The sequence below is a fragment of the Mangifera indica genome, chromosome 3 (assembly GCF_011075055.1).
Source record: "Mangifera indica cultivar Alphonso chromosome 3, CATAS_Mindica_2.1, whole genome shotgun sequence".
Classification (NCBI taxonomy): Eukaryota; Viridiplantae; Streptophyta; class Magnoliopsida; order Sapindales; family Anacardiaceae; genus Mangifera; species Mangifera indica.
Window position 1 is genome coordinate 6250883 of NC_058139.1, and position 25422 is coordinate 6276304.

At 33.4% G+C, this 25422-nt stretch overlaps 4 protein-coding genes across 5 annotated transcripts; 2 read left to right on the forward strand and 2 right to left on the reverse strand.

The window, feature by feature from the left end:
* Nucleotides 1-3599: 3599 nt before the first annotated feature.
* Nucleotides 3600-4896, forward strand: LOC123210934 (cinnamoyl-CoA reductase 1-like). The gene is made up of 4 exons (XM_044629433.1): nucleotides 3600-3746; nucleotides 3999-4145; nucleotides 4222-4574; nucleotides 4651-4896. The coding sequence occupies exons 1-4, from the start codon at nucleotides 3600-3602 to the stop codon at nucleotides 4805-4807; spliced, it is 804 nt and encodes a 267-aa protein (XP_044485368.1). The 3' UTR covers nucleotides 4808-4896.
* Nucleotides 4897-8840: 3944 nt separating this feature from the next.
* On the forward strand, nucleotides 8841-11302 carry LOC123209988 (cinnamoyl-CoA reductase 1). The gene is made up of 5 exons (XM_044628115.1): nucleotides 8841-9042; nucleotides 9123-9277; nucleotides 9679-9864; nucleotides 9962-10314; nucleotides 10930-11302. Exons 1-5 carry the CDS (start codon nucleotides 8910-8912, stop codon nucleotides 11114-11116), a joined length of 1014 nt encoding a protein of 337 aa, XP_044484050.1. The 5' UTR covers nucleotides 8841-8909; the 3' UTR covers nucleotides 11117-11302.
* Nucleotides 11303-12175: 873 nt separating this feature from the next.
* Nucleotides 12176-22141, reverse strand: LOC123209987. Of its 2 annotated transcripts, none has more exons than XM_044628114.1 (14): nucleotides 21598-22141; nucleotides 20440-20643; nucleotides 20112-20293; nucleotides 18406-18532; nucleotides 18127-18318; nucleotides 15891-16790; nucleotides 15673-15783; nucleotides 15426-15527; nucleotides 14691-14764; nucleotides 13877-13928; nucleotides 13620-13706; nucleotides 13487-13530; nucleotides 12886-12954; nucleotides 12176-12802 (listed from the first exon to the last, which is right to left on the reverse strand). In XM_044628114.1, the coding sequence occupies exons 1-14, from the start codon at nucleotides 21703-21705 to the stop codon at nucleotides 12472-12474; spliced, it is 2583 nt and encodes an 860-aa protein (XP_044484049.1). In that variant the 5' UTR covers nucleotides 21706-22141; the 3' UTR covers nucleotides 12176-12471. The 2 variants fall into 2 exon arrangements, with proteins under 2 accessions (XP_044484049.1, XP_044484048.1); XM_044628113.1 differs by having other exon boundaries at nucleotides 12176-12808; nucleotides 21598-22140.
* Nucleotides 22142-22983: 842 nt separating this feature from the next.
* LOC123209989 (40S ribosomal protein S12) lies at nucleotides 22984-25005 on the reverse strand. Its single transcript, XM_044628116.1, has 5 exons — nucleotides 24905-25005; nucleotides 24757-24804; nucleotides 24169-24457; nucleotides 23330-23395; nucleotides 22984-23254 (listed from the first exon to the last, which is right to left on the reverse strand). The coding sequence occupies exons 2-5, from the start codon at nucleotides 24762-24764 to the stop codon at nucleotides 23195-23197; spliced, it is 423 nt and encodes a 140-aa protein (XP_044484051.1). The 5' UTR covers nucleotides 24765-24804; nucleotides 24905-25005; the 3' UTR covers nucleotides 22984-23194.
* Between the last annotated feature and the right edge of the window lie 417 nt (nucleotides 25006-25422).

Consider the following 25422-nt stretch of genomic DNA (forward strand, 5'->3'; position numbering starts at 1 on the left):
TGCTCCTTCGCCGTCCAATTAATATAAATTGTCTCCGTTTCAACTTTCAACCTCTCAGAGTTAATTCTTCTTTAATTTTTGTTTGTTTTGAGAGGGGAGTTAAATGATCCAATTTATCAAAAGTGTCCTGTTACATCTAATGTAACTTTATTATCAGTATCATCAAAATTAAATATATAAAAAGAAATTGTAAAATTTCATAGGGAATTACTTTGTAAGAGGTATAAAATTAAGTGGACTAGTGTATAACCATTTTTTCATACCCAATATTCTTAAAATATCTTTATGGCCTTACGGGTAATAGTAACATTATATGTATCTATTTTAAATATATAAATAGGTATACATTTATATATGTTATCATGTAATTGAATGTTATTTAATCGTTAATTCAAAATCACTTAATCACATTATAATACACATCAAATAATTACTCATTTATATACATAAATAGATAAATTATACTCAAAATAGATACATATAATTTTATACCCACCAAGTCAAACAATTAAAGGTATTACATGGAAATATATACTGAGAAACCAAATTATTCATTAACCATATAACATATGGTTAGTAGAATTAATTGCTTTCTAGAAATACTTTTGCTCAACCAATCAACTTAAAATATTAATGAACTGATTTGATAGGTATGGAAATTTATCTAAAAATCTATTAAAAACACTTTAATAATGAGTGTAAAAATCATTTTAGTAACAGGAAATGTCATAATACAAGTTTAATGTTTGATATAAAAGGAAGGGACAACTTCAAAAGAAGTATCTCAATTATAATATAGTTCTATTCTATATATCAATAGTACCAATTTTTAATTATACCAAACTTGTTCAAGTCTCAATCCCAACAACCAAAATATTGGCTACTTCTTAATTAAGTAAAAATTATATGTTTCTTTTCTTAAAAAAAGATTGGATTTGGTTGAGACAAAATCTTCAACGTGTTAGGTTGCAAAAACTGAATTATTGCATCAAATTAAGTTGACAAATAAGTAAGATCAACTGGGAGACATTTCAGCGAAAGTGAAATGCTTAGAGAAAGGAAAGAAGGATGATGGAAGGCTTGTGTGCGTATGAGTTAAGCAACAATGGTGCAACAACTTTCAGATGTCTTGTGGCCCACTGAGTTAGAAGAATGTGGAACTCATTTTGTGATTTGACTTGAGTAGTATTTTCTAATTTAATTGGGCAAGAGAGTTTAGCAAAAGTTTGATGAAGGGATATCTCACCTCCCATGCAAAATCCAAAGCCACTTGTGAGTCGTTCGTTCATGTTCATATAACTGGAATATGGAAAATTGGCAAAGAATGGAAAATTTGTTTACAGGAGTGAAATGTCAACTTTTTAAACTTTGGGTGAGTGAAATTGTTAGTTTTTAAAATATGGGAGGAGGGAATGATATTAATTTTAAGGGTTTTAGAATTTAGAGATAAAATAATAATTTTACCTTTATTTATAACTGAAAATTCTAACCGAAGTTAGCCTTATAAATGGGTGTTTGAGTTTTCAAAATAAAACAGGTATATTTTTGAGAATATGCTAAAACTTTAGTGAATAATAGTCCTTTGGCTATTAGAGAATAGTCAATGTCATGAGAATGTGGATTTAATTATCAATAATTTGTAGATACGTGGAATATGAAATGCCAATAGAACCTGATTCTACAATTCAGTCATTGTTTATATAAAAGTTTATTCCATATGGTACTGGGACTGTATCAAAGCTTTCAAATTATTATTAAAATGATATTTATCAAATAAACAATAAAAGTTTAAAGTTTAAATATTACATAATTGTTATCCCTTTATGTCTAACTCTGATGTATTGTTATAATTATCAGATGTCAGAAATTATAAAATGATAACTTTAGTATTATAAACAAATATTTTAAATATAACAACAATCTAATAAAATTAAGATAAAGTTATATAAGTTGAAACATTTTTAAATTTCAAGAATATATTTACGAATAATATATTTTTCAAATCTTGAGAATTTATTCATTAAAATGTACGAAAATAATCATTTATAAACAATATTAGGTTAGTCCATAAATGTTCTTGTACGATAGGGGTGTGAAGATCGATCGTACTTCTTTTTCTAGAGGCTATATGACTAGTTACAATCAAAGTCCGAAGTTAATTTTAACATTTAGGTGGTGTTTAAAAGGAGATTTAAAAATTTTACTGATAATTTATTTTTTATTAATTACGTAATTTTGAGTTGATAGAAGAATAGTTACCTAAAAAAATATTGGTTTAAACTGAATGATTGAATAAAGAAGACGATGGGCTTGATAATGGTAGAAAGAGGAATGACATTTGATATGTTGGAGCTGAGAAATGAGATTGTTGAAACTTTTTAGGTAATCAAGAAATAAAATAATTCATTTAAAAAAAAAATTAGGTTATCCATGAGTACCATATCTGGCCTAATTGTAAAACATATATTTTACGGATACGGGTCTAACCGGATACGAGTTCAAAAATTTAAAACAAATTCCTGTTTTTTGAGTTGTTATTCATGGTCACCTTTGGGCAACAAGCCCGATTTGTAGGGATGACAACAGGAGAGGTGAGAAGAGGATATCAATTCCCGTCATCTTTGTAAGAGATATCAATATTTATCTCCATTATGACAATAACAAAGATTCTTCAATCCCTCCTCACCAAAAAAATCCTTTTTCTGTTCTCACGAGAAAAAATCTTCTCTTCGTACTCTTTAAATATAACAAAAATATATTAAATAATAAAATTAAGTAAAACTAAAACAACCTCACTATTTCAAATATCACAAATATCATATATTAATCACTTTAATATGTACAACAAAACTCTAAATAAATTTTAAAAACATAAATAATCTAAAACTATAAAGTTATGTTAGTATTTTATGTACAGATGTTAATATAAAATGATGAGGATGGGGATGGAGACGAAGGCGGGGTGGGGAGGAGACATATGTATCCTCGTCTTTAATTACAAAGATTTTTTTCATCTTTGTTTTCGTCCCCTTCTCCATTAAGACCAGAGAGGGTCAAGACCTCTAAATTCATATTGAAATTATCATTTCAACCATTTTGCCAAATCCATTAGTGGGCATATGTGTGTTTTCATACATTCATGATCTAGCCATGTTTTTATTGGTTTCTTTTGGTATCAGCAGCAGATTTATTGCAACTGACTTTCCCCTGCCTACTGTTTTCAGCATTAGAATGGCCCTTGGTGGGCATGCATTGAGACTAGAAATTAGTGGCTCAATGTTAGCCACACGGTGGTGGTCCTCGGTTTCATCTTGGCCACTGGCCCTCAATTTTTGGCAGCGAGAATAAGCGGAACCATTAAACAAAGTCATGATAATGCTGAGGATGATCAAAATTTGATGCATGGGTTAGCTTCAAACCTTTCCCAAAATGATTATAGAAATTGGTTATTAGTGCCCAAATTATATATTTTACTAGACAAATTTCCGAGCCATTTAAGCAGAAATGTAGCCATCTCCACATATCTAATTTATTCATACTTATGTGACAGTACTTAGCTAAATTTGAAACGAGAAAAAAGTAAATAATACCTTATAAATATGACATGCACTTGCCCATATCTATGGTCTAGTTCCAAACAAAACTCGCTATCTAAACTTCATCTTCTCTATTATGAAGGTCTTAGAGATGCCAATCGAGGGTGTGATGGTGTTTTCCATACTGCTTCGCCTGTGAGATTCCCCGACGTTCCGGTGAGTTCTTTATCATTTTGGATATAAACTTTTCTGAAAATTATTTAATATGAAATTCAAGTTATTTCTTAATATTTAATACGACGATTGCGATACAGTACAATAAAAAAAAACTAAATAAAAAATGTGAAAATTTGATATGAATAGGACAGCAGAATGAAAGTTAAGAACAGAAGGCCGAATTGGTACATCCATTGACTTAGTTTTCATAATGTTTGTTTTGACTAAGTAACTCTTATGATGAAGGATGATGTGGGGCCGGCGGTGCTTGGAACAAAGAACGTGATTTTCGCAGCTGCCGAGGCTAAAGTCCACCTTCTGGTGTTCACATCAACAATTGGTTCCGTTGACGAGTCCTGCTGGGGCGATCTTGACTACTGCAAGAACACTAAGGTAAATATATATTTAAATAATGTATATCCATTTAATGCTGATCATATACATAAATATTTTTTTGAAGTTTTTGCAGAATTGGTATTGCTATGGAAAAACTGTGGCGGAGCATGTGGCGTGGGAGGAGACGAAGAAGAGAGGGCTGGATCTGGTGGTGGTGAATCCATCTCTGGTGCTTGGACCACTGCTGCAACCAACAATCAATGCTAGCATTATTCACATTCTTAAGTATTTAAATGGATCCGCCCAGACTTATGCTAATTCTGTTCAGGCATATGTGCACGTTAAGGATGTCGCACTTGCCCATATTCTCATTTACGAGAATCCGGGCGCCTCCGGCCGATACCTCTGTGCAGAAAACATGCTTCACCGTGGCGAAGTGGTGGAGATTCTTGCCAAGTTCTTCCCTCAATATCCCGTCCCCACCAAGTAAGTTTTTTTACATTATTTTAGTAAATCTTGAAAATGATAATATTTAACAATACATTATGGTGAAATATTGCAGGTGTTCAGATGAGAAGAGCCCAACAGTGAAACCCTACAAATTTTCAAACAAAAAGCTGAAAGATCTATGGTTGGACTTTACACCGGCGGAGCAATGCCCATACAACACCGTTAAAAGCCTCCATGAGAAGGGTCACCATGCTCCTCCTATCCTTTAAGATGTTAGAAAAGGCGGTGGGTCAGGGCTGCTCTAGCCAAGCCAGCCCATGATAAATACAAGGCCTACGGTTCAATCCTATATATATAAGGTTAGGTCAGACCTATAGCACAAACCTGGTTTGAAATTTATTTTTTTAAAATTATATTTCCTAAACTATTATTTAGTTATTAAAATCGAAGATAATATCTCAAATATTTTATTTTATAATCTATCACTTATAATAAAAGAATATTGTAGTTATATAATAAAAAATGTTATAATATATTACAAATAAATTAATTTATATCTTGTATAATTACAAAAATAAGTACAATAATATATATATCATTTATCTACTCGTCTTAAAAAGTTTTTAAATTCTTCAAATATATCTTTAGTAACTCGATTTTAAAATTTAAATTTAGTTTTAGCCCAATCCTTTATACACATGATTGTCTCAATCATGTGTATAATAATAAATAAATAAAATAAATTTAAATAAAGCTTCTATTGCTTTGGCCCACGACTCGACCGTTACAATCTGTGCTCGCTACAATATCAGACCGGACCTTATTGTGTCAAGTTTCGGACCGGTTCAATCCATTTGACTCCTCTAGACAAACATCATCCTGAAAAAACTGGAAACGGATTCAAGAAACAATCAGCGTTAATATAGAAATTAAAGTTAAGGGTTTATACTTGCATGGATAATTGAATGTCTCATATTTTTTAAATTAATCTTCGAAAATGTGATGTTAATTTGAATTCAAATTCTTAACGCAAGCAGAAAGCCTAAATAATGAACTAAATTTATATCGAATGTGATTTCGAAGCATGCCTAAGTTATATTCTAGTTTTCAATATGTAAAGGCGAGAAACTGTACCGTATCAGAAACATGGCTAGACAAAGAACCTTTGTTAGGTGTTTCAGGACACTTAGAGAGCAACGGAGAGTTCTCCATTTTCCCTGACGATAGTCAGAGAGCTCTAATACTATGAAAATTGAACAACAAAATATCTGAAAAATACCCCAATTCTAATTAACTTTTAATTTATACTCATGCCAGATCATTCGAGGCCGAAAAATTGAATCTGAACCTTTGAAAAATATAACTCAATCTAAACAGTATATACTGTTGAACAAGCTTTAATAGAATTGAAGAGTCAAAAGCAAAACGAAAATTAAAGGTATTGGTATTGCATGGGAATATATAATGAGAAACCAAAACTTATTTGTTAACCATTGAAAAGATACTTTACTTTCTAGAAATATTTTGCTTTCAATGGGTTGTTTCAATCAATCAACTTAAAATATTAATTAACTGATTTCAGAAGCATGAAAATTTATTTAAAAATCTATTAAAAACAGTGTAGAAATCATTATAGTAACATGAACTGCCATACTACAAGTTACAAGTTTGATCTAAAAGAAAGGGACAACTTCAAAAATGTCTCCCAATTATAATATTTTTTTAATCAATAGTAGTTATATTACACCTTTGAGTAACCAATTTCTAATTACACCAAATACTTACTGTTCAAGTCTCCATCCCAACAACCAAAGTCTTGCCTACTTCTTAATTAAGTTGAAAAAATTCTATTGGATTGGGTTTGATTTGATCGAGACAAAATCTTCAACGTGTTAGGTTACAATGTACAAAAACAAGACACGAATCAGTAAGATCAGTTGTGAGAAATTTCAGCGAAAGTGATATGCTTAGAGAAGTTAAAGAAGGATGATGGAAGGCTTATGTGTGTATGAATTAAGCAAATATGGTGCAACAACTTGCGGATGGATTGTGGCCCACTGAATTACAAGCTTGTGGAATTGTCATTTGGTGATTTGACTTGAGCAGTATTTTCCATTTTAACTGGATAGAGAGACTTTAGCAAAGGTCTGATGGAGAGATATCTCACCTACCATGCAAAATCCAAAGCTATGTGTGAGTCGTTTGTTCATTCATATCACTGGAACGTGCAAAGTTGGCAAAGAACAGAAATTTTTTTACATATCGTAGGTTTTTTTCACTTGCTCTAGTATTGATCTCTGGGAGCATCATTCTCAACGAAAAAATTTTGGGTGGATCTATAAACATGAACATAAAATTCTCAGGCATAGACATCCTGAAATTTTTTAATGTGTGGACAAGGATGCTAGCTTGTCAGACGATCGATTATATGAATTGTATTTGTTTTGGCATTAACAACAAGCATTTCTCTTCTCTAGCTGTTAGTTTATTGAAGAAGAAATTGGATGTCTTTCATGGTATCAGAGTTGATGGAACAATTTCTAGGTAATATTCAACTTCCAAACATGTCAATTCTTAGTAAAGAAATTTCATCACTCAACAATCAAAAGTCAGTAGATTCAGTGTTAATCAGAAAATCCAAACATTGCTAATCTTCCAACATTCTCTCCTTTATGCTTATCGAGCCTACCTCCAGTTACTATCACACTGACTCAGAAGAATTACTCTTATTGGAGATCGCAAGTATTGTCAGTTGTAAGAGCCTTTGATCTGGAGTACTACTACTAATCGGTGTAATCCTGCTTTTGTTTTATGGTGTAGAATGGATCAATTAATCATGAATTGGCTTGTCTTCCAGGACTGAAAGTATGGTAAGGCATGTAGTTAGATGTCAAAACGCGCAAGAGATAAAGCTTGTTTAAGGAAAATTAATTGTGTCTCAATCTAAGTACACCTACTTCAAATCACAAGAAAAGAATCCTTGCCTATTAGTGAGAATGTTCAGAAAATGAAGGAAGCAACAGATGTGTTGGCCACCTCATTGGCTGAAGTGTTTGATTCTGAATTGATACTCGATATTCCAAGTGTTCTAAGTGAATTGATGATCTCCAAAGAGGTAGCTCAACTAAAGGTAGGGGGAATGCCAATCTCGGTTATCTCCAATCAAATAACAATTCAAGTACTGGAGATTATCGAGTCCATAATTACAGAGGCAGGAGAAGAGGAAGAAACTGTGGTGGAAAAGGCAAGGCTATATATCAACTCTATGGAAAACCTACTCATATAGTAGTACAATGCTTTCACAGGTTCAACATAAGTTTTCAAGGCGCCTCTCAAAAAAAACAATCATGACTATACCCACAATAACTCCCAATGAGTTGCTTCACAACATGACTTTTCACTATTATCATCATCCCAACCGATTAAGCACCACGTAATCGGGTTTTTTTCTTCAATCGAAGATTGTTGATCTTCTATGTCTCTTAAAAATGGAGATGTTGTAATTGAAAAAAACCAGAATAAAGAGTTTTAAAAGTTTTCTAAGAGTCAGATCAGATAAGTTTCCAGTTAAGTTTTCATTTTTTAGTCAATTATGATTCGTTAAAATTCTAGAGTAAAACCTACCCTAATAGTGCTAGTATCATTATCCAAACCTACTCACATAATACCAAATATTAGGTAAAAACTAGACCGAATTCTTTTGCTAAGCCATAAATAGAACACCTCAATGATATGAAAGAGTTCTTAATCCAATTAATTATAATTGGGCTTTTCATGCAATAGTATGAAAGATTCCTTAAATTAACTTCTTAATTTATAATTTGACTATTTTAGCATAAACTTCTTAATTTTATTATATGATAGAGCGCAAAGAACTTGTAAAAGGACAGCACCGGAGGGTAGAGACCTGAGTGTGGTGGCCCTGCAGAAAGTTGTGGCTGTGATTGTTTCAAAGAGTTGATTTATATTATATTTGTTTTTGCATTGGCCTCATTTGTACACGTATTCTTTAAGTTTAAGGTTTCAAAATTATGGAAATTGAGGTGCCTTTGTCATATATTATTTGGATTATTTTTTAAAAATTGCAAACCACAATTAATATATTTAAATTATAAGGTACAGTTTGATCAATTTTCACGCATAGTTGACTTACTAACAGCGATGAGATTTTTGTTAATTACTTTTTTTTTTAAATAAAAGAATTTACAAACGTAAATTCAGTAGAATTTACCTTAAAAAATTTACCCGTGCGGTAGGTGAGTGGGTGAACTTTTCTTTCATTATAAATAAAGGCACTTGTATCTTTTATTCTTATACTGGCTTTCCACTCTTTAACAAATATTCTACTTCTTTTCTCCAACCAGTCGCAATATGCCAGTCGACATCTCCCCAGTTTCCGGCCAAACTATCTGTGTCACGGGCTCCGGTGGCTTCATAGCTTCGTGGATGGTTAAGCTCCTCCTCGAAAGAGGTTACAATGTGAAAGGAACAGTCAGAAATCCGGGTAATTTAGTTGTTGATTAATTGATTTTCGTTTCTTAAAAGAGAATTGTGTTGTTCATGAGTGTGGTTTTGAATTTATAGATGATCCGAAGAATAGCCATTTGAGGGAGCTTGAAGGAGCGAAGGAAAGATTGACTTTATGCAAAGCTGATCTTCTTGATTTTCAGAGTCTTAAAGAAGCCATTAATGGATGTGATGGAGTTTTCCATACTGCTTCGCCCGTGACAGACGATCCTGTGTGTTGATAATTCTTTTTATATTTTCCTTGCTTGTTTCTTTTCGCTGTTTGGTTGCAGGAAAGTGAGAAAAAAAACAGTGCATATGTCATTCACCTAAATTGAAAAAAAAAAAAAAATTCTATATGATAATTGCTTTTTTAACAAACGAAACCACTTGTGGGTTCCATGATATATCCTTTTCTCCAATTGCGGTAGGTGAGAAGTCTGCGCACTCACCCAAAGTTTGACCTCATTCCATTACCTTTTTTTTACAAATTTTACTAGAAATGTTACCATTTATGTTGAGTAATCATTGTTTATGATTATAGTTTTCTTTAATAAAGAAGGTTTGGCGTGATGCTTTTTGTGATACAGAATTATGGGAGACGTGAAATGATTTGGTTTGTTTAATGATGAAGGAACAAATGGTGGAGCCGGCGGTAATTGGAACAAAGAATGTGATTGTTGCGGCGGCAGAGGCCAAAGTCCGGCGTGTGGTGTTCACGTCGTCGATTGGCGCAGTGTACATGGACCCCAATCGGAGCCCCGATGTTGTGGTTGACGAGTCTTGCTGGAGCGACCTCGAGTTCTGCAAGAACACAAAGGTCGCTTAATTTAATTATTCTAAAATCAGTATTCTAAATCAATATTGATTTGTGTTTCTCTTTAGCTTAACAAAGCTTACCAATTTTTATCGATCAGAACTGGTATTGCTATGGAAAAGCGGTGGCGGAGCAGGCGGCGTGGGAGGAGGCGAAGGAGAAAGGTGTGGACCTGGTGGTGGTGAACCCGGTTCTAGTGCTAGGACCACTGTTGCAGTCAACCATAAACGCTAGCATTATTCACATCTTGAAGTATTTAACAGGCTCTGCAAAGACTTATGCTAATTCTGTTCAAGCATATGTGCACGTTAGGGATGTGGCACTTGCCCACATCCTTGTTTACGAGAATCCCTCCGCCTCCGGCCGATACCTCTGCGCCGAAAGTGTGCTCCACCGTGGCGAGGTGGTGGAGATTCTTGCAAAGTTCTTCCCTGAATATCCCATCCCCACCAAGTAAGTTGTTTTTTCCATCAGTAACAGTAATTACTATAGATCTGAAAATTAAATCATTCATGTTATTTAATAAACAAGAACTTATTTCTGAAGTTTCATCAATTGGTTCCATGTTCATTAATTAGAATCCAATTCTCAACATCTAATTAAATTTTCTTTAGAGAAGACCCGAAAAGAGAAAGACAAAATTGTCAGCTACTTGTTTGTAGTGGAGCAGTTATACCAACTCTGCTACATAATGATACAAAAGAAGTGTAGTATAACCCCACCTAACAGATGAAGACAAAGAGAGAAATAAAGGAAAAGAATATATGTGAATGATCAAGATAATGGGGTTGAATGATCCTCAGCTAATCAAATGTCTTTGTCCAGACTTGGGTCGGTGGCCCAAGTACTGTCTTCACCTACTCAATACTTCCTATTCTAATGCATCACTAAACTTAATTATCTCTACTTAATCTCTGCTTCAGTTTTCCTATAATTATATTATAATTACTTAACTTTATCCTCCTTAACATTAATTCATGTGTTTGTCTGTGTAAATGAGCATTTTTGTGCTTAATTTAATTTTGAATGGTTTATTTATGCCTTTCCAATATGGAATGACTATTTCAGGTGTTCAGATGACAATAACCCAAGAGCAAAACCCTACAAGTTTTCAAACCAAAAGCTCAAGGACTTGGGGATGGAGTTTACACCGGTGAAGCAGTGCCTATACGACACCGTTAAGAGCCTGCAAGAGAAGGGTCATCTTCCTATTCCTACACAGCAAGAAGATAACTCGCTTAGAATTCAGTCTTAATGTATAATTAAAAGTGATTTTGGAGTTGCATTGCCCCTATTGTGAGTTGATATAAAAATTGTATCACTAAGATCAAGGTGTCTTGCCTTTGTATCAATTTCTCCTCTAATGGGATTAAATAATTTTAGTTTATAATGATATAATCCCACTAGTTTAAATTATTAATGTAAATCCCCTTTTTTTTCATTTATTTTTTAATGACACTTGTTTAATTTTTATGCATGGATTGCGATTGCTACCATACATGATTAAGAAAGTATTTATTTAAGCTTGGATCTTTTGGCCATTGATGCTAGAGTTCAAATCCATTTAGACTTCTTTAGAAAAGAAAATCTCTTAAAAAATTCAGGAGAAATTTTGACATATAATTTTATAAGATTCTCATTGTGCGTGCTGTCATTGTATGCAATTGATTCAAGAAAATGAAATAATTGGAATTTCCTTTTAAACTGTACATGAAAATTACTTCATCATTATCAAGAAGGAAAGCTCAACCTAATTTTAATTATTAAAACTAATTAAGAGTAATATTATAGCATATAAATTCCTAATTCCGTCTGATAATTTTTTACCATTATTATTTATTTATCAATCATTAATTATTATTAATTTATTCATCAATAATATATGATTAAACTTTCTTCATATAGACTATTCAACAAATAAAGTCAAATAACAGTAGTTGTCAATTGACTCTTTTAATAGAAGGGATGCAACTTTTCTGTTTTTTAAAATTAATAATACCCTTAAGTTTGAAATTAACAATAATTAATAGTTAAAATTATATTTTAAAGTAAATTTTTTATAACATATAAATACTGTTAAATTTAATGTAAAATTATTATTATTATTTTTTCACTTCACTTATCTTCTTAATGATAGAATAGTGTTTCTAATATTTTCAGATAGTTACCATACTGCTTGATAATTTTCAATCTCTTAAACTCATGAATGGATGAAATTAACATATATAAAAATATCAACTAATTGTAGCCCCAGTTTCATAACTGAAGATAAAAAAGTGTGAATTGTCATATTTTCAGTTTCCAGCCTTGGGTATCATTAGCATAGCAGAATAAGCTTTAATAAGTATATGGATAACTAATTACATTCCAGTCTGAAAGGTCTGCAGTTTTTGTTTTGACCCGCCATTACACAACAGTGAGAAAGAGATGCATTTACAGCTCTGGCAGAATAAAAAGGCAAAAATGAGCTGATATTCACCTCAAAAACACAACACTATATATAAAATTAACACTTAACTATACAGTCCCCAGACTTGTAAGTTTTTAAGCCACTTCTGCCTTTACCACTTGGCCTAAGTCCACTATTTCATTTGCTTCCATGTTGGTGGATCATTCCACATTCTTTGCTTCTTTGTTGTTGTCCAAGTCTTCTTCAGATTTGCAAACGCCAGAAGATTCCCTGCCACCAACTTTGGAGCTTTCGCTATTGGAAGGATTCGTATTAGTCTGCTGCTGCGGTTTGGTTACAGTCAATATCAGTTTCCTGTCTCTCACTACCAATTTGTTAATAGAGTTGTGATCATCCCCTTTTGGACCACTATCTTTCTCAGATGCATCGATCATTGGTTCATCACCAATAATAGGTTTGTCAAGTTTAGCACCATCTGCAGAAGCACTGGCTGATTTTCTAGCCCTTGCTTTGGATGCAATGGCATGATCACTACTCCTAGAAAACCACCTTATCAAACAAGGGCGAAATATACCAAATCCGAATCCATAAATTATTCAGGATAATAGACCAACCTTTTCAAGGTCGAGGCCTTCACTTCTTTGACCAGCTGAAATTTTGTGTCATCCTTTTCCTTCTGCAATCTGCATATGTAAATAAAACAAAAAGATGTGTAAGCCAAAGGAAACGTGAGGAGAAACCCACAAAGCAAACCGTAAGGTAATCACCACTCAAAACCATGGCGAGAATGACTAAATTGGGATTTTAGTAAAAAAACATGTTCAAGACATCATTGAGAAGGCAAAGAAGAAACAAGAACTACTGCATTGGCTAATATACTCCTCAGAAGTTGAAAAACTTTTTTGAAAGAGATTTTGAGATATCTTCTAGGATGTTAATGGTTATAAGAATTGGAGTCAATTGAGTTTATTCTAACTGGATATGTTGAACTGTTTTTCAGTCATTCGTTAAATGATAAATCATGACCGTTTTAAGTACAGAATGTGACCAATTAGCAAACCATAAAAGCCACCAGTTATAATATATCTTGTCACACCAAAACATAAAATTGTTGACTAATCTAGTGCAAAGTATACTCCATTCTTGGATGTTTAAAACTTTAAAATAGAATACTTCTGCAGGAAGGCAAAAGTGTAACTAGAGAGTAATACTTACATCTCAGACAAAGCACCAGGTTTTCGCACATCAGTCTCTTGTCCCTGTTTATATGATCAGCATGTTATACGGAAGTAGATAGCAGAGTACTGAACAAAGAAAATTAAAATTGCTAATAAAGCAGAACACGTACGTCTTCTGACATATCAACATCTCCAATCAGTTTCCAACGTTGTTTTTCAAGATTCAATCTCTCTATATCCCCATCAGCATACAATATCTACTCAAAAAGTCACGAAAAGAAATAATTGTTAACAATATACAGATGGGATTAAATAAAAGACCATGGATTATAGGCTCTAGACTGTAAGAAACAGTATGACGACTTGTAAATTAACAAGAGCTTTGATAGAATATAGGTTATCCATGTGGCATTCAAATTCATTTTACCCTGTGCTTCTTTCTGATGCAGTCATAAGAATCAACGACACCTTCATAAAACCTATAGAACAAGAACAAATGCATATGAGAAAATAAATGGAAGTTTCAGCTTCTATCTTACAGATAACGATGGGGAAGGATTCAAATTGCATGGTAACAAATATACAATATGATCATATACTTCAATAAATGAATATTTGTGAACTTTGGGTAACTCTGGAAACCTTAGGAACACAAAAAGTGCACCAAACATCCAAAGCATCTGGAAACAGTAAGTGACATTACAAAATCCTTGCTCCAACCCATATCCAGCCATAAACACTGCTTTTGTGAGCCAAAATCCCCCATGTCAAAAACCTTGCCTATAATAAGCAAAATTTGGCCGATTCATCCAGCGAGTTGGTGTAGCTACGTCACATGCAATACTATCTCTAGGAAGTTACCAAGCCTAAAGTTTCAGTCCAACCATCTCCTGCTAATAGTTCCTTCTTAGACAATAATTATGTGTTAGAACCTAAATTTTTCTGTAAAGACATCTAATCGACACTAAGTCATGTGATAGAATGAAGGCATGAGTGCCCTGGATCTCAAAACTACAAAGAAGGATATATGCAGGCTTACTAGATCAGTCAAAATCTCCAAATTGACCTTTAGACAGTGAAGGATAATTATATTGATTTAGAGAATAAGACTCAGTATTACAGAAGCCGATGAATGCAACCAACTGGCCAAGACCAGATAAATAAAAAAAGACACAAGTTTTTACGATTTAACTAGAATATTATACAGCAATTTTTTAAAGAAGGTGCACTGAGATACTTACGTCTTGTCCATTGGCCACCAAACCTTTATTCTCTTACCAACCAATTGTTCACCATACTCACACGCTTTAGATGCCTGAATTCGATTGATAAATCAGATAAATACATATAAAGAAGTAGAACAAGACAAGAAGCTTAAGAAGAGAAGAAGAAACGTAAAGCAGTTAAAATACTACTACATCAATGCAGATGGTGTGAGTGGTTAAAACAATCTACAAATTATCAAGTATAATCAACCAAGGGCACCAAATATTCAAAATAAGTGAGTGGTTCAGCTTCCTAAACATCTTATGGGAAATCCTCAGCTTCAGAGTACAAATAATCTTCAACAAAATGCTGTTCCACCGTGATCAAAGAAACAAATGGAAAGCAAAAAGAAAGGAAAGCGCTAGATGAATATTAGACTGTACTTATTTGCTATATTTAATATTTTATCAACCAACTCCGAGTTTAAAATATATATATATATATATATATATATATATATATATATATATATATATATATATATTTCCAAGTGATGAAGATATGAATGCTACTTTTCTGCAGTTTGTTAATAATAGCAAAGGTTGGATAATTTTGCTAAAGAATGTATGTATCACTCCGGCAAAAGATGCCAATATTATTCTTTACTGGCCTCTTCTATGATAAGAATAAATGGTGCCAATGTCTTTCCAACAAATGATGCCATGACAAAATTACCAGGTCCAGGGCAGACAAACAAATTGAATGCATACCACTTCCTCTCCGGTAGTATGCTTCCTCTTGACTTTGGTTTTAGGGGTTTCCTCTGGGCAATCTCTATCTCTATTTGACAATTTAGATGCAGTACTCTTCTTCTATACAGTTGACAAGAGGGGTAATAACATTAGACCTTGTAACGTGGCAGACATTTAATAAGATACCAAAAGAAGATAGAAACAGGTCACAGACCCCAGAAATATGTTTATAAGTTATGGCAGAAAAGTAATAATAAATTCATACCACTTCCTTCCCTACAGTATGCTTCCTCTTGACTTCTGTGTTCGGAGTTTCCTCTGGGTTGCTTCCATCTCTATTTGATGATTTACCTGCAGCCTTAGGAATCCTCCCCTTCTTCACAGTTGACAAGAAAAGAAGATAATGTGAGAGTTTACACTAAAACAAAGATTTACCGGTAACAGGGGAAACTAAGAGAATGAAACTCCTCTTTTGTTCCGTACCTTAGTACCAGATGCATCAGTAATACCTTTAGTTGAAACAGTGGCAACCAAACTCCCTTTCTTGAAATCTGTCTGCACTGATGGCTTGTCCTCATTGGTACCCTTTCCCCTTGCCTTTGTAGTTGACAGCTTTTGTTGTTTTTCCTCAAGATCACTTCGGATATCAGCTTCCTTCTCCAAAACACCAAATCCGGGAGCTGCAGCAGTCTCCTCACTATCCTTTACAGCAAGTTCACCTTCTAATGAGTGCTTACGTCGTTTTATTTCTTTATCATGTCTGTTTTCAGGCTCCTTTTTCAAAATGGAACTTGCAGATTTGGTCAATGTCACTGACTGGGAATTCAGATCACCATCTTGATCCATCGTACTTTGTATTTTCTTTGGCCTACCTCTTCTACGATGACTGTCCTTATTTAGGTGGCTTTTTGGGGTTGGGGAAGAAGCAGGTTCACCTGCATTTTTTTCTGATGACAGTAAAGCCCCCTTCTTAAATTCTGGATCTACAGTGGGTGAACATTCTAATTCCTTATCATGAGACTTTTTGTGACCAGGTACTTTGGAATTTTTTCTTCCAGTAAAAATCCAAGAGTGATCATAGCCTTCCTCTGGATTCATCAAGGAATTAGGTTTTCTACCCCTTTTCTTCGGAGCACTCTCTGGCTCAGTATCTGACTTGACATTCCTTATAGAGTCTAAATTATGAGGTTCGGCACTGGCAGTCGCATCAATACTTCTGAAATGGTCGGCATGAGTAGACTGCTCAATTACTTTTGAGGACCTATTATCCATGGCCTCATCATTCCTGGTTGGAGAAGTTCCGTTATACTTCACTGACTTGAAAATATCATCCACATCATGGCAAACTTCTCCAGGAGAAACAGGATCTAATCCATTAGTTGCCTGATCAATAAACAATAAAATATAAGTTACAACTATAGAAAAGGAATTATTAAAAAAACAATGAAAATAAGAATAAAAAATAAATAAATAGCAATAGTTCAGACTTAACATCATCAACATAAGTCATGTTACAGACTCAATTTAATGTACCCAGTGGACAATTTGTTCATCTGCCTGAGCCATGCTAATGCAATTTACCAAAACTTCTGTTCACTTGATTACATTCACAGGAACTGCTCCTATTTCAGTGTTACTGTATAAGTGGCACATCATCCAAGAGATGAAAAAGTGTTTCACATTTTGGTAATTACAACACCAGAACAAGAATAGGATATATTTCAGACACAAGGATTATGAGTTGAGAGACAAAGATAATTGGGAAAAACAAATCTTTTTCAACTTACAAAATTACATTAGAAGAGATTGGGAGAATCAGAAAACACAATTGGATTTTTCTCTTTTCCACAAGGATTTACAACTGGCATAGACCTCCATGATGAATTTAATGGCCACTTAATGCATCTACTAGATTTTCAAAAGATTGACAGTATAACGGTTACATGATTCAAATGAAACCAGATTTGTCCAAGAACTCTATCAAGCATTTAGAAACGTAGTGATGCACGTTCATGCAAGCAATGTCAGCACCAAAAAGGTCAAGTTGGATCAAAACAGCCATTAATTCCATCTGGAGTTTTTATGACTAATTTACATGATGCTTAAAGCTTGTTCTGAGATGAGAGAGAAATATATAAGAGTTTATGATCCAACATTTAATTCTATTTGACCTTTTTAAGGATGATATTCTTCTAGTAATAGAACAAGGCTGGTTTAAGGAGCATATATCACATGAACATAAACAAAACCTTGCAACACTTCACTCAATGTTTGTTAACAGATATCAATGCTCCAAAATAATTTCTATAGGCCCTTCTATCATTTTCATTACAATTATATTATCACTGCTATGCTGCTGAAGATGTTCTATCATAAAGTATCCTATAGACATCTCATATCCATTACTGATTGTGAATATAATAAATGCATAGTGATGTCCTCTGCTTTCATTTTCTGATGGCCATTTGTTGATGATCATCTCTAGAAGAAGACCTTTTTTCTGTCAATTAAATTATACAATCTATTCACTTTTTCTATCCAAAAACCAAAGGAAAGAGGGAAATGTCCAAACAAGAGCAGCTAAGAATCTAAAACTAGCTTTAAACTTACTAGCTAAATAAACTGAATTCAATCAAAGCATAAAATTTCATGATTGTAAGACAATGTCTTCAATATTTGAATACCAGTCCATGCAATAGTGGTACAAGGAGAAACATACCAAATATTTCCCAGAACAATCAAGACCCTGGAGGTTTCCATATTCATTTTTGCATATATAGGAAACTATCTCAGCATATTCATCCAAAGCTATGCCTCTAGACGGCACTGCATCCATGAAACTGGATTTAAGCTTAGCAGCACAATTAGTTATAACCTTCTCTCCTAGCTTCCAAGAAATAGGAGAAACGTCCTGAAAATTCAGAAAATAGTACAATTAAAAAATAATTAAAAAATTAAAACTATAATGACCAGAAAATGTTGCACAAGAAGCAAATACTTGAATCTCTTTTCGGACACTAGCTAGAAGAACATTGAGAAGATCCCAGGAAATCTCTTCACTTTCATCTATGACCAGGGTCATAATTGTTTCCATGGATGAAAATACAGCATGTGGATGGTCGGACCTTAGAATTTGCAAGAAAACACCATTAATAATAAATCACCCACAGAAGATAGCTGCAGATACCAAGAAATGAAGTAGGATAGCAAATTTTCAACTATTACATAAATAAGATGAAAAGCAAAGACTACCACAGTTTACTGCAAGAATAAAAAATCTTCAGAAAATTAGAACAAATAAGTTAAACGGTGTCAAAACATCTCTTGACTACAAAAATCCAAGAGCACACAACTAACACCTACCCACCAAAACATAATGGTGTACAGTCAATGTTGCATTTAGCGGTTACCAAAAAACTTTTGGCGTTAATGGCTTCTCAACATGGTATCTAGTTCAGCCACAAGGTCTTATATTGAAATCCTCTGAATTTTATAACATGTATTTTTTATTTGTATTTGCAATTGTGTTTTTATTTGATCCTCATGGCAAGCCTACTGATTAATTCTGGCTGTGCATGCTTCCATTAACATTTTAAACTTGAATATTCTTGTAGGCCTCTTATCAATCAACTTAAGCTTTTTCTGTCAATGATTTCTCAATCCTTCATAGAACTTATCCCCATCTTGATTTTCTTTAACATGCTGACAACCTAATCCCAGCTTCACTTGTCAATTACCAATGTGAGTCTTACTTCCTGTACATGATTCATATCTTAACCTTCAAGAGAAGGGAAACAGAAGAGATGAGATCAGAAAGGAGAAAACAGCCGTGAAAGTCAGCTATTTGAGATACCAGGGCATCAACCAATAAAAGAGGAAATTTCTAATCTTTGGATTAAATCACAAGGTTCCTGCAATCATCTCAACACTTAGGTGGCTCGTTCTCTGTTTCTAACACAAATGCCGATAGTATTCAGATAGCTTGGATGATTTTGATGTAACATATAAGCATATGTTATCTTCTTTTCCTAGGAAATACCAAGAGGAAAAATAATTTGTCTAGCAGCTTAAACAAGTAACATTTTATATCTCAGAATGCCTGCTAGACCCACCAAAAAACAAAAGCATCTCGAGGAGCATGAATTAAGTTTACCTAAGGAGTTTAAGTGTAAAATTAAATCATAGTCCAAAAGTCTAGGGGGCATAGTCATTATCTCTGGTCTTGCCCCTTCAAATAAAAGCTCCATACAAACAAAAAGTTTAGTTAGCTTTATGGTAAACTATTGTCAATTCGATGCATATATAACTATAACTTCAGGCACACAAATTCAACCACTTCAACTGTCCCAAACTAGAAAACCAAAAGAAAAAAGTGTTGCCTAGAAATCAAGCAGGCAAATCTACCAAAATTGACTGGATAGGCTTTAAACATCAAATTTGTTACAATTACTATGGTCCGATAAGTTCAAGATTTGAACTAAATATTATGGATCCATTCGATGAAAACTTTGCATAGTTGTATGTCACAACCACTTTGAAAAATCAAGCCCTGAGATATAACATTCACTGTGATTTTTGGCCTTTACATGGTACAAGGAATTATTTTTCATGAGTTTATAGAAATGAAGTTTTAATATTAAGATAGACAGACATTAATATGAAAAGAGACAGAAAAAGAGTAAACAAGACTGACAATGAACTTACCTTATATATTTTAGGAAATGTTGAAACATCTCAATAATCAATGTATCACACTCAAGGTCCAACATCACCAAGCATGACCTGACCTTTGCAACGGTGTCAAGAATGGAAAATGCTTTTGTATAACAACGACCAGAGACATTGGACAATTTCTCAAAAGCTGCAACAGACAGCTGAAAAAATTCCTGTGTACCAACAATTTCAAGAAACAGAATACATCAGAGCCAATGAAAACATCCTCTAACCGCAAACATGGAAGAAAGGTAATCTAAATACAAATTACTATAGTTTCAAATGTCTTTTTAGATTCAAGAACTGATAAGAATAGCACCTTCATAATGTCATCATCATAGGGAGCCTCTGGTGCCGTTATTCGGGTGATTTCACTGATGCAAGATGCAACCGAAAGCCTCACATCCGTGTCTGAATTCCTTAATAGCTCATCAGCAATAAATGCCTTCATTGACGGTAGAAGTGCATCTTGCATTGATCTTGGAGGTGCTTGTTCCACATTTGCAAGCAAATGCTCAGCTCTCTAAAAGATATATCAAAACAATAGAATTAAACTATAAAGTTTATTAAAAATGAGGCAGTTAACAAGAAGCAAAAAAAAGGCATAAAGAAGTCATGAGAATGGTCAAAATTAGCAAGTAGCCAAAGAAAGAGCAAACTAGAGACATTTTCAGAAATGGAGCTCAAACTAAAGTTAGACTAGAGAATGTTTTGATTGCTGAGCTACACATATGTAAATTTACAATAACTACACAAAAACTTTCCAGAATAAAGATTATATAAAATAAATTTAAAACATCAGTAACCATTAGACAAAGCACCATAAAATTGAACTCTGATCACAATAAGAATTATTAGCTTAAAGAAACTCTAAACTGATTAAAAAAAGAAACAATTTTTTTTAATTATTCAAAAAACAATCTTGATTTACAAAATACACAAACACTTATAATAATAGTGCCATAGAATCCTTCAAAAATATTGACCCAGTTAACTTCTTATCACTGATTCCACAAACAAACATCTAGTATCATTAACAGAAACCGAAGAATGAAAAGGCATTAAAATAAAATAAAAAAATTATCAAGCCACAAGAACAAAACCATACATGCCATACGAATAGAATATCAAACATTATTTACTTTACCGCAAGAAATGAAACAAGGAAGGCCACATATCACTAAAAAATATCACCATATGACAGTCAAAATACTATGTTTCTACTATTACAGGCACCTGTATCTTTTGAATGGACAAATGCAAAAATCATAAAACCATAAACATATTTGCTAAGCATAGAGTGTTTGCAAGCAACTGAAAACCCAACTAACACCCAGACCTGGTTGATAATCTAACATGCCATTTACAAAAATATCAAACAATCTAAAAGATTACACATGCATACCAACATTTACAAACAAACAATCGACCCGTTTTACAAAAAGAAAAAAAAATTAAGAGAAATTTAATTCATTACATCAAGAAGAGCAATAAGTTCATCAGAGGCAGATGGAGGACTAAGAAGCGCACTCCCAACCTCCTTGACCTGTTCCTCAAGCTCAGCATCTCTCCTTGAAGAACCCATTTTCAGTATCACTCCCACAAAAGAAACCCTAAAGTACAAACTTTAAAACGCAAACACACGCTTAACACTTCCCAATTTGAAAATTTTGATTATTAACTGAAAACCCACTAGGGAAATAACATATTTTCAGCAGTTGAACGCGATCACTTTCCTAAAATTCTCCCACTCACTACACGAAAATTTAAAAAACAAAAACAAAGCAAAAGGGAGGCTAAGCGTTGAGCATGCAGGAAACAGAGAACCCAGTTACTTTCGGGTTCTTTCCACTTTATGCATTCACTTTGGCTTGTTATGACTTGCTTTCACATCCGCTACTATGTATTTTATGTGTACCTTAGCTGCTCACTCCCTTTGGCGCTTCATTTTCTTGCTTCACAGAAGAGTGTTGGGCAACTTGGGCTTGCCCTGCCTGCCCATACGGACAAAGTGTGCAAAATATTATCCATTTCTTGGTAATAAAGATTAGTATTTATTATTATAGATAATTACTACTTATTATCCAATAAATTTAAAATTATTTAATTTCTTTTCCAAACTCATTAAATTGAAAAATATCATCTCATATGAAAGTTGTAAAAAAATTATAAAAACCGATCAAATTTTGTATGTTATGATTTAGATTTTATAACCGCATGCTATAATTTTCGATTCTTGACCATCAAGAACTGAACGGAATTGACTTTCCGCATGGTTGTGACAAAGATAAATTAGCAAAACTTTAGGGCGTCTTGTGACATTTCCCCTTTTCTTTAAATGCTACATTTTAGTTAGGTTCTCACTTAAAAATAATAATAATAATAATAATAATAACCCTAAAAGCTAGGCCTAACTTTGCATTTGTTCATCCTCGTAAATGGGTATTTTTCTATTTACAGCGAAACATAAAATGTAGCATAAAAGGACCACTTGTCCATTCTTTGAATTTTAACCTTATTTGAAACACAGCCAAAATATACCTTGGCATGTCCGATAAATATAACCATTTATTCTCTTCACTTGTAGATTAAAGATGGTATACAACCAAAACAATGGCATTATCAATGATGACATTCACCATCGACAACAGTTTAAAATTTATTTTTTTTATAATTATTAATTCTAAAATTAATATAAAATAAGTTGTAAAAATATATTTAATAAAGTTTTTCTGGGTATAGCATTATTTAGCTTTGGTAATCATTGAAAGTGATAAAAAATATTATTGTTTTTTTACTATGTCCATTCTAAAACTAAAAAAAATTATAAAAGTATCTTCAAATACTGGGTAAGGCTAAAAAATTATAAAAGGACATATGCTCAGTGTCAATTTTTGCTCAAACCAAAATTGTTTGATCCAGCAACATGTATGAAAAATAGATGTTCTACCGAAATTAAGGTAAACAAAATACTAAGGTAATATCAACTAAACACTCAAAAAAAACCTCCTTAAAGTGAGTCGGCCAACAAATTGAACCAAAATCGCAGCAGTTTTAGGACCGTTTGCAACTACTCAGTGAGACTTAACATGCTGTTGGACAACATTAAGACCGTCACTCTCCTCGCCAAAGTCCTGAAAACCAGTTCCTGATAAGTGAATATACAACAGTATAATAATATATTACTGTACTATGAGATCAATTCATACCTTCACAACAACACATGAACAACCAACAACCTTCCTAGCCTTTCCCTCAGAGTCAATTTTACACAACTGCAATGACAAGCAATAATTAAGATACATCAACAGCATCGATCCGGTTACCCAAAAAATTTTAAAACCCATTACCAAAAAAAACATACATCAACAGTAGTAATACATATTGTCAACTGTCAAATAAACAAACTTTTACAACTCATGAACCAAAAACAAGCAATTCAAACTAAAATAAATAAGATGGTTAACAGTGCAAGCACTATGAATATCAATAGGAAACCAACACTGTAATATGGACCAAAACCCAATAAAAATCCATAACCATTTGATCAACTGAATGGAAGCAGAATCAGGAGGCAACTTGAGTGAAGATTATGAAATCTCACAAACTTCAAACAATTGGGGAACATAGTAGTAGAAAGAAAGAAATTGTAAACTGTAACTAAGAATACAGCTAGATAAGAATTAGATTAGATGCAAAATCCTTTCTTACATGAATTGAGGAGGCAACTGTAGAAAAGAGTGTTACTCTAGAGCCCGACAGCAGAAAACTAGTGGGTTTTCCCTATAATCATTGTATTCTGCATGTGTCACTAGATTATGCAATGACTACAAAAGCAACCTAGAACATTCTTCAAGCAATACACCATCAAGAAGCTGGTGAGTTAAAATACTTTATCAATGGACCGACATTATTCAACAAAAAACATTTGGTGGGAGAACACAGCACGGATACACTGATACACAAATAACAAATGACCATAATAAAAGTCTATTACAGCAAAGCAAATTGAAATATCATAGATAATTCAACAATACATAATACTTACACCAGCCCACTCGCCGAGGGTCTTTGCACTTGGAACTGTCAGCAAGCTCACATTGTGGTCAGCGCAGAGAGCTTTGACCAACTTGACATAGTCAGGCTGGTTGCAGTCCTCTGCCAAAACACACAGCTGGGCAGCATGCTTTTCGATCACTTTTGCACCCTCATGAAGGCCCCGAGCAAGGCCCCCATGAGCAAGTGACTTTCTGAGAACAATCTGCAATGCTGTCATGAGATCCATGGCCTCGCCAAGAGGGGCCGGGGTGGTCTCAGCCACAGGAGCAACCTCTTCACTGCAAAATAATATTCCAAAATCAACAAAGGAGTGACAGAAAGGTATCAACACACATACAGGGCAAATTATTCCTTTCCCTTAAGGTCTGAACAAAAAATTGTAAGAAAAGATACGCATAGAAGTCAACACTAGAAATTGAATGCACCATAAAATAAAGAACAATAACAGTTAACCATTATTTGACAAATTCAAAAACTCCATCTCAAATCTTTACAGCTTCGTAACATAAAAGTAACTCCCTTAATGTAATATAAAAAACACATAGATAAACCGAAAAGTTAACGAAAGTGTACTTGCCTTGACATTTTTTGTTGTTGATATTCTATTGTTTAATAAATCTCCTTCCTGAAAAATACAAAATCCCAGATTGTAATATCAACCTTATTCAAAATGAATAAGACGCAGGCCCATGAAAGAAGATTCAAAGCATGAGAGAAAGACATACAGGCGAGATAGCGAAGCGGCCAGACTGCAAGCAAATGGATAGAAGACAGAACTGAGGCGATTTTATAAAGCAGAGCTAAACCTAAAACCCTTGTATCTCGAAGTCAACGAATATGTCCTTTGATTTGGGCTATGAAGTGGGCTTGATAAAATTGTGTTTGACCGGAAAGGAAAGCCCATAAAAAAATTAGTTGAAATTATTATTTACTTGATTATATTAATTAAAACTAATATTAGTTGAATAAATTTACTTAAATCATTATAATTATATAAAATTTTGATTGGCTAAATTATTAATGAACATATATTTTTTATCTTAATTGGAACAACAATGATTATATATATATATATATGTTATTTAATGAAGAAATAAAAGAGACACATTTTAAAGAACCATATGCTTTAAAGGGTGTTCAATTATTCAGTATTCAACTTGAAGTACATCCCATTTCTTTCTTCCTTAATTGGAGAGTTACTAGCTAGTGTTAAAAATCTAAGTCAAAAAATATAAATTTCATT

Excerpts from the sequence above, each read along its gene's own strand:
- LOC123210934 (XM_044629433.1), top strand. The coding sequence starts at position 3,600 with ATGACATGCACTTGCCCATATCTATGGTCTAGTTCCAAACAAAACTCG. Across the intron at positions 4,146-4,221 it reads ACTACTGCAAGAACACTAAG|AATTGGTATTGCTATGGAAA; the intron begins GTAAATATATAT and ends AAGTTTTTGCAG. Across the intron at positions 4,575-4,650 it reads CAATATCCCGTCCCCACCAA|GTGTTCAGATGAGAAGAGCC; the intron begins GTAAGTTTTTTT and ends GAAATATTGCAG.
- LOC123209988 (XM_044628115.1), top strand. The coding sequence starts at position 8,910 with ATGCCAGTCGACATCTCCCCAGTTTCCGGCCAAACTATCTGTGTCACG. Across the intron at positions 9,278-9,678 it reads CGCCCGTGACAGACGATCCT|GAACAAATGGTGGAGCCGGC; the intron begins GTGTGTTGATAA and ends TTAATGATGAAG. Across the intron at positions 10,315-10,929 it reads GAATATCCCATCCCCACCAA|GTGTTCAGATGACAATAACC; the intron begins GTAAGTTGTTTT and ends TGACTATTTCAG.
- LOC123209987 (XM_044628113.1), bottom strand. The coding sequence starts at position 21,705 with ATGGGTTCTTCAAGGAGAGATGCTGAGCTTGAGGAACAGGTCAAGGAG. Across the intron at positions 18,319-18,405 it reads GTGTCCGAAAAGAGATTCAA|GACGTTTCTCCTATTTCTTG; the intron begins GTATTTGCTTCT and ends CTGAATTTTCAG. Across the intron at positions 13,707-13,876 it reads GCATCAGAAAGAAGCACAGG|ATATTGTATGCTGATGGGGA; the intron begins GTAAAATGAATT and ends CTTTTTGAGTAG.
- LOC123209989 (XM_044628116.1), bottom strand. Across the intron at positions 23,396-24,168 it reads CCCTCGGCGAGTGGGCTGGT|TTGTGTAAAATTGACTCTGA; the intron begins GTAAGTATTATG and ends TTGTCATTGCAG. Across the intron at positions 23,255-23,329 it reads GTTCATGTGTTGTTGTGAAG|GACTTTGGCGAGGAGAGTGA; the intron begins GTATGAATTGAT and ends ACTGGTTTTCAG.